The 11,974-nt window shown below is 39.2% G+C and overlaps 1 protein-coding gene across 4 annotated transcripts in view; it reads right to left on the bottom strand.

Annotated features, from left to right (window-relative positions):
• Window positions 1-5,391: 5,391 nt before the first annotated feature.
• The window catches only part of LOC310707544 (MAX gene-associated protein-like), a 40,823-nt gene continuing 34,240 nt past the window's right edge, over window positions 5,392-11,974 (bottom strand). For all 4 annotated transcript variants that reach the window (XM_083504679.1, XM_083504678.1, XM_083504676.1 and 1 more), the window contains exons 22-25: window positions 11,642-11,881; window positions 11,026-11,196; window positions 10,480-10,632; window positions 5,392-8,869 (exon numbers count right to left, since the gene is read on the bottom strand). In XM_083504679.1, the coding sequence (XP_083360805.1) occupies window positions 7,647-8,869; window positions 10,480-10,632; window positions 11,026-11,196; window positions 11,642-11,881 (1,787 nt within the window). In that variant the 3' untranslated portion in view covers window positions 5,392-7,646. The remainder of the gene's footprint in view (window positions 8,870-10,479; window positions 10,633-11,025; window positions 11,197-11,641; window positions 11,882-11,974) is intronic.

Raw genomic sequence — 11,974 nt, 5'->3', positions numbered from 1 at the left:
GCACTTTGACATGCTTTTGAGCTGCTAGGTTGGCAGGAGCTGGGACCAAGCAACGGGAGCTCACTCCGTCGCGGGGATTTGAACTGCCAACCTTCTGATCGTCAAGTCCTAGGCTCTGTGGTTTAACCCACAATGCCACCCGTGTCCCCCCACAGCACCACCCATGTCCCATCCCCAGAGATACAGGAACTCAATAATTAGAAGGGACACAGGGCATGATGCAGACTGACCCAAACCTGCAACAATATATAACTGATGCACATTTCAGCTTCTTTTACTGCTTTAACAGTAGAATGTGATAAATTGGATCTGCCACCATTCTGCATTCTGGGAAGTAGGTTGAAGCTCATTTTGTTCATGGTGAAGCAGTAGCTTAAGTATTTCACTACAAGTTCATATTGTGAGTCAGTACATCAACCTTCAAAAAGTGGGTTGACTGATAGCATGCTGCCTTACAAGCTGTGTTTATGATGCAGAAGCTCTCTTCTCCCTCCTTCATCTTCCTGCAAGCAAAACAGCAACCCAGATGAATCATTTCAGTGAAATTCCTAGCCTGACTGGCCTACAGGTCACATTCTAGCTCACACCAATGAACAGAGCAACTGATTCTTAGAGACACTTCATGTTACCTCAGGAGAAAGCTGTGTCCATACAAAAGCACTTGAAACCAAGCCCATGATAGCCCTTAATCCATTCTGAGTTTTATACATCCTTCACCACACGAGATTCAGCTTTCAGACCATGATGGGAAATGTCAGAGAAATAGTGCTTCCCAATATTATTTCTTACAAAAATATTCATCACTCTTTCAGTCCTACTTTGATCCCCCTGCCTTCTGTCCTGCCAGTCCTGATGGGCACCAGTCATGACTGGTGTTAGGACTGCAGCCACACAGGTTGAGCTGCCTTATAGTTAAAGGGCTTGGAATTAAGCCAGAATTATATGAATAGGACCTGCAAAACTGAAATCCCTATAAAATGATCAGATCCCTTGCAAACTCTGAGGTAGCCCAATGGCATCTGTATGCAAAGGGGATTAGACTAGTTGATCTGTATGCCTCATTTACAAACATTTAGTGCCCAAAGCTGTTTGTGTGTGTTGAGCAACGGAGAACAGATATAGTGCATTGATATGGACTGCATGCCAATCTAAAGCAATTGGCATCACCTGGTGGCAGACTTTGAGAACAATGTGGACAATTTTCAGCTCTTGCAACCCTCACTCCGGCAGAGGTTTATGTTATGACGCTCACTGGGTCACCTTGGGTCAGTTATTCTCTCATCACCAATCCACTCCACATGGCTGTTGTGAGAATAAAGCAGGGAGGGGAATCATGTATGCTGCCCAAGGTTCATGGGAGGTAGATTGGGGTAAAGATTAGATGTTCATGGTTGTTAGTCAACTGCATCTTTCTAATGCTGCTAATGAATATATTTATAGAATCATGTCTAAATAATAAATAGCAAAACGAAGGGGCTTTCTCTTAAATTGAAAATGTAAGTCAAGTTGGCAATCACTGATTATACAAAAATAAGGGTGACTTCAGAAACTGGCTACTTCCAGAAACTGGACACTCTTCCAGCAGCACAACCACTCCAAGTTGTCTTAGAGCAGTGGTGGCCAAACTTGGCCCTCCAGCTGTTCTGGGACTACAATTCCCATAATCTCTGACCACAGGTCATGTTAGCTAGGGATGATGGGAGTTGTAGTCCAAAACAGCTGGAGGGCCAAGTTTGGCCACCACTGTCTTAGAGGTTCCATGCTGCAGTCATTGCCTTGTTAAGTTCTGTATAAGTGAGGCTATCAACCAGCACACTCTCTTTTTTTATATAAGATATTTATTAAGATTTTCAAAATATTACAAAATAAAAATGAAAAAAAGGAAAAAATACAAAATAAAAAAAATGGTTAAAATCAACTCCATCTTTCCATTGCTTATTTTTCATTAGCTTATTTCCTGGACCTCCTCACACCTCCCTTTTTTGTATTCCAATTCGGTTTGTTGGTTCAGCAAATCCCTACCCTCTTTGTTTATCCTAGTCTTTAATTTTAAAATATTATGACATTAAGTTTTTACCTAAATAATCCATTTTTCATATTCCCTTATAATATTACAGCTGAAAACCGCTTAATTTCTATCCAACATCATTCTAACATTCATCAATTTTACAATATTTCTGTAGATAGTCTTTAAATTTCTTCCAATCTTCTTCCACCGACTCTTCTCCCTGGTCTCGGATTCTGCCAGTCATTTCCGCCAGTTCCATATAGTCCATCACCTTCATCTGCCATTCTTCCAGAGTGGGTAGCTCTTGTGTCTTCCAGTACTTTGCAATAAGTATTCTTGCTGCTGTTGTGGCATACATAAAAAAAGTTCTGTCCTTCTTTGGCACCAATTGGCCAACTATGCCCAGGAGAAAGGCCTCTGGTTTCTTCAAGAAGGTATATTTAAATACCTTTTTCAATTCATTATAGATCATCTCCCAGAAAGCCTTAATCCTTGGGCACGTCCACCAAAGGTGAAAGAATGTACCTTCAGTTTCTTTACATTTCCAACATTTATTATCGGGCAAATGATAGATTTTTGCAAGCTTGACTGGGGTCATGTACCACCTGTATACCATTTTCATAATATTCTCTCTTAAGGCATTACATGCCGTAAACTTCATACCTGTGGTCCATAACTGTTCCCAGTCAGCCATCATTATGTTATGTCCAACATCTTGTGCCCATTTAATCATAGCAGATTTCACCGTTTCATCCTGAGTATTCCATTTCAACAGCAAGTTATACATTCTTGACAGATTCTTAGTTTTGGGTTCTAACAGTTCTGTTTCCAATTTTGATTTTTCCACCAGGAAGCCAATTTTCTTGTCCAGATTATATGCCTCCATTATCTGATAATAATGAAGCCAATCTCGCACTTTGTTTTTTAATTTTTCAAAACTCTGCAATCTCCATCTTGTTCCAAAATTTCCCAATATTTCGGCCATTTGGCCTCCATATTGAGCCTTTTCAGAGCTTTCGCTTCCATCGGTGACAACCACCTTGGGGTTTTATTTTCCAATAAATCCTTATATCTTATCCAAACATTAAACAGTGCTTTCCTGACAATATGATTTTTAAATGCTTTATGTGCTTTGACCTTATCATACCACAGATATGCATGCCATCCAAATTCTAAATCCAAAATGTCTGTATTTTCAAGAAGTAGCCATTCTTTCAACCAGCAAAAAGCTGCTGATTCATAGTAAAGTTTAAAGTCTGGCAGGGCAAATCCACCCCTTTCCTTTGCATCAGTTAATATCTTAAATTTTATTCTGGGCTTCTTGCCCTGCCAGACAAATCTAGAAATATCTCTCTGCCACTTTTGAAACAGTCCATCTTGTCCACAATTTGCAATGTTTGAAACAAAAACATTCTAGGCAATACATTCATTTTTATCGCAGCAATACGGCCTAGCAGTGAAAGCTTCAAATTTGACCAAATTTCTAAGTCTTTTTTCACTTCCGTCCAACATTTTTCATAATTGTCTTTAAATAAGTTCCGATTTTTGGCTGTCATATTAATCCCCAGGTATTTCACTTTCGTAACCACTGTCAAGCCTGTCTCATTCTGAAACCTCTCTCTCTCAATCAGTGTTAATTTTTTCTCTAAAACCTTGGTTTTTAACTTATTCAGTTTAAATCCTGCCACCTGACCAAATTCTTGAATTAATTCTAAAACCCTTTTAGTACTAGATTCTGGCTCCTGTAGCGTCAATACTAAGTCATCTGCGAATGCTCTCAATTTGTACTGTTTAGCTCCGACCTGTATACCTTTAACACGCTGGTCCCTTCTAATCATGTTCAGCAAAACCTCCAGGACCGATATAAAAAGCAATGGGGAAATTGGGCAACCTTGTCTTGTCCCTTTTTCTATCTTAAATTCTTCCGTCACCACATTATTTACAATTAGTTTAGCCTTTTGATCCGAATAAATTGCACTTATACCGTTTTCTAAACCTTGGCCTACCCCCATCCCCTGTAGGTTCTTCTTCATAAAACTCCAAGAGATATTATCAAAAGCTTTCTCCGCGTCCACAAATATCAAAACTGCTTTAGTATTTATGTTCACTTCTAGTTTTTCCAAAATATCAATTATATTCCTCAAATTGTCAGACAAGTGTCTTCCCAGGAGAAAGCCCGCTTGGTGTTTATGAATCTCTTCCATCAACACTTTTTTCAATCTCTTGGCCAAAATGTCTGCAAATATTTTGTAATCCACATTAAGTAATGATATGGGGCAGTAGTTCTTAAGCTGGGTCTTTTCAGTCTCTGTTTTCGGTATAAGTGTAATGTACGCCTCTTTCCAGGACTCTGGTGCCCTTTTCCCTTCCAATATTTCATTGCAGACTTCCTTTAAAGGCTGTATTAACCACTCTTTCAAGGATCTATAATATCTAGCCCATCCGGTCCTGGAGACTTGCCCAATTGCATGTTTTGGATGGCACCTTCTACTTCCTGTTCAGTTATTTTATAATTCAACATTAATTTACTTTCTTGAGAGATTTTTTGTAATCCATTTGTCTTCAGAAATCGGTCTATGTCCATTTCTTTCTGTGGCCCTTGTGTGTATAGTTGTTTAAAATACCTCTGGATCTATCAACCAGCACTCTCATGCAAATGCAAGTTCCAGGACATTCTGAGCTCTTAATAAGAAGGAAGCAGTACCCACGGTGCAAATTACCGGTAAGTCATGGCAGTGGGTACTACACAAGAACTCCAAAAAAGATGGGAGTTGACAGTTGCCTGTCAAAGTTGCTCTATGGGAGTGTTAGCCCTTCCATTACGACGGGGACTTGATTTTTTTGTTTCGCCCAAAGGTATCCATTACTGATAGGACACAATTCTACCTTATTCTTGCTACCTGAAAGTTGGAAAATGCAGAGTCAAGGCAGAGTTCCAGTATCCCATCTTCCCCACCAAGACCCCACCATGGTCTTGGAAATCCACATTCTCAGGGAGTCCCATCCATGAACTATTTAGCAAGGGAAAAGGTACAGTTCTGCCAAAGAGGGTGGTGTGTATCATAACAACCTCCCTCTTCTAGAACTTTTACCGATTTGCAGCCACTTCACTAGGCTACAGTAGACACAACATGGTCCCAAATGAGTCAGCGGAGTGCCTAACTGCTATTTAGCTCCTCCTCTTCCAGAACTATCTTCCCTGGTCATTAAACGTTTATGTAACTCATTAATGCCTATTTCCTTTTCAGACTGTTTCCTTCCTATTCAACAGAGCAAGACTTACATTTTATAACCATTACTACAAGGAATGTGTGATGTAACTTGTACCCAGTAAAACATTTTTCATGTGCCTTCTTTCAGAGAAATAATGGTTCATGGCCAGCTTTTAGCTGAAGACTATTTATTTTAATATTACACATTCTCCATTTTATAGTTACTGAGATAGGCTCTGTGGTTAAATGTTTACAAAAATACCAGTTTTGGGAAAAATTCAGAAAAAGAGAGAATGTACAGTAAAAATGAAATCTGGCATTTATACTTTTTTTAAAAAAAACATTTCAGCCTATTTACAGATGTATTAAAAGTCAAATATCCAGAAATCTTGGTCAAATGAAAATGTGCCCATTTCATTTCAGGGTTTCAGTTGTTCTCTTGATTACAAAACACTCTCTATGAAATTCATAATCTTGAAATATTATTTACAAAAATCCCCATACATAATTTTCTAGACTATATTTGAAACAAAACTCATAGAACTGTTTTAGGATGTACTTGGATTTGCCTTGGGGCCAAACACATATATGGAGGATGAGAGGAAAGAGATAATTATAAAAAAGGTATTCAGTACTTTGATGATCCTTGCTGATTACTTACGCCGAGTTTTCCCTCTAATTCTTCGATGCCTATTGTTAAATTACAATGCATACATACAGTCCCTCCAAACCAGCCGTTTTGTCAAAAAGTAAGATGTCTTTAGTGGTATATTTTTCTGTCAGACCCCTATCTGGATTTTTAAAATAGCTTGATACAAATAGATGGTAGCCAAAAAGGGCTGAGGGAAGAAGCAGAAAAATTGAGGAAAAAGTGCCCCAATGAGAAGTGGAGTTTCTAGCATACTGGTGGTGTCAGTGCAGACAAAATGGGAAATTAGCCAACTGAACTAATTTTGATCTCTAACACAGAAGTGCTGGAATAGATTTTAACCAAGCAGGTTAGGATTACCATGCTAAGTTCCCTTCCAAATCCTAAGGCAGTGAATGAACATCATGAAGCATGCAAGAAATGAGAACTTACAAAAAGACTGAAGACTACAGAAGATACTGAATTGCTTCCTCCATTACATTGACAGAGCCTGCATCCTCATCAAAAACTTTTACTTTGTAGAATAACAAAGCAAAGCAAATGTAAAGCACATTGCTAAGGCTACATTTCAAAGTGAAGGTCTGGCATGGAGGGAGAGCATGTCTTAACCATTTCTCATTTTGTATCCTCTATCTTACCCCAAGCTGCTTTTAGCCCCATTAAGAAAAATATATTAATATCTGTATCTTTTCCTAGTGCAGGTAAAAGCATTTGGCTGCAATTTTCTGTGAAAAACTGAACCAGGCAAGAGAATAAATCCTGGTTTCCCTGTGCTGTTTTTTTTACTTTAAATTGGGAGTTTCAGTGGCTACACAGTACATCTAATCAACATCATGAAAAATAATAATGAAACTACCCATCATGTGCAAGTCCAACCCAATATACCTAACCTACACACAGATGGAGAGTGGGAGGGGCTTAATGTATAGTGCAGGAGACTTTCCTGTATGAGCAAACTGGACCTTGTGTACTACTTTCAGCATGTATGCAGAAGACTGCCTATAGCCAGCTGGTTGAGCCTGGAGATAGGAGCTTCAAATATGAGTAAATCACAACAGGGAGTGGGAAGCCTTAATACTTTCTGCCAGGATAGCTGGAACACAGATCTACATTGCTTTGTACAATTATTCAAGACAAGAAAAATGCAGCAATTTTCAGATTTAACAGTGATTGACCTGTTCAGAGCACTCAGACGCCACGTTAGTTCTCAAAATTTCTTATTTACAATCATTAGAAATAATCATTAACTTTTTGATATATATGAAATGTCATTATTTTATGTATTTACAAAAAAAGCCTGTGTACAAAAATATACGATCATTTTATAGTATGAAATCCTTTCACATTCACTAGGTTAAAAGCGAAGCCCCCAAACTATTCAATTTATAGATATTAGAGGAAAAAATACATCTTGTGCCTCAAATGCTTGTATGAGGCCCTTGAGTAATATGTTAAGATATATGTATATAAGCTATTCACAGTCCTGAATAATTTTTCTGAAATGCTAAAAATGTTTGAAAATATCTCAAATGGATGCTTTCTGTGACTGTCAGAAAAGGGCATAATTTATCTGACTCGTCTCTTACTCTTGATTGAATGTCATCTTTTACCAATCAAGTTCAAACACCTAGCCTCGTATATTACATGCACGCTGGCACATGCAACCTAAGAATCTAGATGTTGGAGATGTGTCATAATTGAAGTTCTGATTAACTATGAAAGCCTCTGAAAAATCAAACATTATTACCAAAAAGCACCTGAAGGTAAAGCCACAATACTATTTTGATTCTGCAGCCTCAGGTGCTAAAGTGAGTGTTTCATTACTGTCCTGACTTGGACTAGTCACTGGCTGTGCAGTTTTTATCTCTTTTGAAGCAACGGGTGCCAATGAAGGCATCACCTTAGTATTCTGTCCCTCTGATTCTAATGGAAAGTTAGCAGCTTTTAATCCAAGTGGTGCCAGTTTGGGCATAGGCCTCCATGCCAAGTCAGCTTTGCCAGCTTCCAGGTTAGTTTTCATCTGCAGAATGGGAGGTGACACACTTCTTGTCTTTGCCACAGATTGCTCAGTTTTTCCACTTCCACAACTATTTGCCGCCGAGTGATCAGGATTTGGGTCCTTTACTTCAGATCCTAACATGATTTTTAAAGCATCAGAATCAGACGAAGGATCTCCCGAGTTCTTGTTGCCATCAGGTAGATCATCATCAGCCAAGTGAAGCAAAAGAGGAGTTATGGAATCACTGCTCTCTTGAACTATAGAAAGGTCCTTAAAGCTCCCACTCATGGCACCAAATGGAAAGGGAGAGCCTTCTGCAGTAGTTGATTGCCTGCGACTTTCCATATCTCCTAGAGAAAAGCCAGAGCTCAGGGAGTTGGGGAGTTCTGATATGTCTGAAGCATCGTCATTCAACTGCTGATTGAGAAATGCAATTTCATTCAGCAGGGAGGTGAGGGTTTCATCTGTGTCATCAGTCTCCTCTATGCCCATTAAGTCACTTGCATCCAGGGCTGGTTCATGTATTGCAGAGGCTACTTTTTGCAGCTCCATTTCTATCCCAGAGTCATTGGGTTCATTAATTTGCAGCTTTTGAAATGAAGATTCTTTTGATTTTTGTCCATCACTTCCCTTGTTCATCTGTTTTAACCTTGCCTGATTTCCGGCTAACTCTTCAGATTTTGTTGCAAATGGTTCTGGGGATGCCTTCAAACTAGAGACGTTTGTTATTTGTTGTGAGAAATTCTCTTTTTGCTTAAGAGAATCATGTACTGCTCCAGTAGTGCCTCTCCCTTTTACAGAAGAAGGTTCTGCTTTTTCTGGTGACCGAAGATCAGTAGTTTTATGTGATACTACCTGCAAGGAAGACTCAGGTGTCTGGGAATCAGTATCCAAGGTTACATCAGGATTCTTATTTGCATCCAGGTTTAAATTTGTATCTTCCTCAGTAGCCAGTGATGTCACATTTACTATTCTTGGCATCATGAATGAGTCTTCACTTTCTGTAAGCCAGAACAAAGAAAGGCCTGTTAGAATACTGGAGACAGGATTTGTCCTAAACGGCTTCTCCAAGTGTAAACCACTTATCACTTCAACAGATCTCCTTCCTTGTTAGCCTCTACCTGTTCAGGCCTTATTAACATACCCTGAAGTTGGGGGGGGGGGATTGCCCCAATCCGCATCACTTCACAGTTATTTATAATAAACTTCATTTGCCATTTTGTTGACTACCCATTTTGCTGGCGTTTGAAAAACAGGGGGTCAGCAGTACTTAGCTAATTGGGAACCACTGCTCTAGATTATTTATGAAGTTAAAAAACACCAAAGTATTACTTGGGGGATCCTAAGATTTCCCTTCTCCGTAAAAACTATCCATTTATTTCTACTCTATGCTGCCTGCTCTTTAAGCAGTTGCTGATTCAGAAGAGGATTACGCTCTTTCCATAACCCTGATAACCAATACTCTTGAAGAACTCCAACAGCTGGGCGAGGCAGGACTTCCTTTTGCAGAAGCAATAAAAAACATTTTCCTTCAGCAGGAATCAGGGTGACAAGCCACATTTGGCCTGAGGGTCACTTTCACCTTTGGCCACCCGCTGTCCTTGAATGCAAGACTCATGTATGTGCCGTGTCCCCTCAAAAGAGTGGTTTGCATCCCTTTCAGGGTGAGGGGCTGGGTGTGTGTCTACTTTATTTCTCCTTTTTCTTTTTACAGTCCCAATCAGTGGACTGGCATGTGGACAAAAAGTAGAGCGGGGGGAACAACAAATTAGGACCCTGGACTGGGGTAAGGAAGTCCTGTAAAAAAAGGTATTTAATAATAATTTCCACTATTTTAAGCTGAGCAGATGTTAAGCTAACTGGTGTGTCATTTCACAGATTCTTCACTGAACCCATTTAAAAAGCTGTGTTACATCAGCTACTTTCTAATTCTCTGGTGCAGAAGTCAATTTCAGGAACAATCTTCTGCTGCCTGTATCATTTCTGGGGCAATTCACACTATGGAAACCTTGGCGCCACTGACAACAACTACTCATAGGTCCAGGCATACAGGCCTCATCCTCAGAGGTGCTGGATGCCAGTTGTTCATAAGGTAATCTTTATACTGCCAAATACACCCCTACCCCAGCGCTGTACATGTGAATATAATGAAGTTTTAGTTACTGCAGCCACATTTTAAAGCAGCACAGGCCACATTTGCATGGGAACACCTGTGAGACTGGAGACATACACTATGCTATGAACTTCTTTAGCTACAGTGATCGCAGATGTTGTGAGTCTTGTGGGCAGTGCTGGAAAAGTCTGAACTGTACATTTTTGGCAACAAAGGACTGTTGAGGTGAGACAGTAATATTTATTACATCCTGACAGGCTTATGTAGTTGTTCACATTTCTCTTGAGTAGCCAGTCATTTTTGTGACCATTCTATGCTTCTTTTAAAGGTTTTTTATGTTGCTGTACACTGCCCTGATCTTTTGAAAGAGGGTAGTATATAAATATTTTTATAAATCAATTAAATACAATAGGGAGAAAGAGGAAGCCGGTAAGTTATTGCAGTTAGAATTCATTTTTTCAGTGCCAGAAATTTAGTAAGAAACTAATGCAAGTATACCTGAAGTGAGCTCTGGAGCTGTTTCTGCAACTGGGGTGAGTGAGTTACTGGTTACAGCAGACAAGGTAATGGGAACTGTGGAGTTCGGAAGGATACCTTTCACTTCCACTGGTACTGCTGAGCCTGGCAACTGAATCATCACAGAAGCAATACCTTATATTAAGCGAGAAACAGTGAGTTAACTTTCACTCGTACTATCAAGGAAAAAAATATTAAGCAGAGTAGCTATTATGGTAAACACATGGTTTCAGATGAACATTTTGTTTCATCTCATCTAGTAACAGGTACTATCCACAAGATTCCTTGTACTATTTGTATATCAATATCTCCTTGATATTCCTTCAGCAAAATTCAATTATCTACTTCTCTAAGGAATAGATACAGAAATAAATATTACATTTTTTAAAATATCAAGACTGGAAATTGGAAGAGACAACATAAGAGAAATATTTTTTACTTTTTATGAAGTATGCTTGCTTTTAAAAGTTCCATTCAGAAATAGTCACGTACCCAGCTTTAATTTTTCAGTCATTTAGGCACCCTTACCTGGCTGTCCTGTCCCATTACTGCTGTCAGCCTCTGATTTGAGTTCAGTTTGCAGGAGTGTGGAAGGGAAGGCAGCAACCTGTCCTGGCACCAAGGGACTCTTGAATGCAAGCACCTGGCCATTCGCTGTCATTAATAGGCTAGCATTTGTTAATGTCATGGGTATGTCCCCTACAAGGAAGTCAAAAGAAAGATGTGTGAAGATAAGAGTGTAAAAAGTGAAGCAGCGTTATATATATCAATATTTACTTCACCAATCAACCTCATGGCATTCAAAAATGTAACCCACTGTTACCAATACAAATAAAATTAACAACACACAGCAAGTTTTAAGCAGTAAATGTGAAAACAAATTAATTTAGCAGAAAATATTAAAATAAGATGGCTGTAACAAAGTACTGTCTTACACAGGCTGAACTATATACTAGAGGTATGTGAGAATCACATGTTTTCTATTGGTAAGTCTCCTTACTTTTGTTTTAATTAAAAAAAAACTTGGACTATGCATAATATAGCAGGCTATGTGAGACTTGCAGATACAATGCTTCCAAGAATACCCTTTTGCTTAGATTCCCATTTGTGTGATATTCAACTAATCAATGTTCACTTAGCTTACCTGTGGCACAGCTTCCTTTCCTGGAAAGTATCAATGGTTTTGTATGCTTGCTGGACAAGGCTGCTGGTTTCATCTCTTTAAAGAGAGAAGAGGGGCTGTTTTCCACTGAGGGCTTAGCAGTCTCCAGAGTTTCAACCACATCCATAGGTTCTGCTTGCTGCTGCTTCTTTTGTGCTTCTACCGCTTTCTGTTTTGCATAAATGTATTCTAGCTTCTTCAAGACTACTTCCTGTGTCTTGCCTACAGAGGAAAGGAGTAGTCAAGTTCTCCCTCATATCTAGCATACTTCCCAAAATTAAACATGCAGTGTTTCATAGCACAAAACTTACACAA

Source organism: Podarcis liolepis (genome assembly GCF_965112155.1).
Source record: "Podarcis liolepis genome assembly, chromosome: 1".
NCBI lineage: Eukaryota > Metazoa > Chordata > Lepidosauria > Squamata > Lacertidae > Podarcis > Podarcis liolepis.
This window is presented reverse-complemented; position numbering and strand designations above follow the sequence as displayed.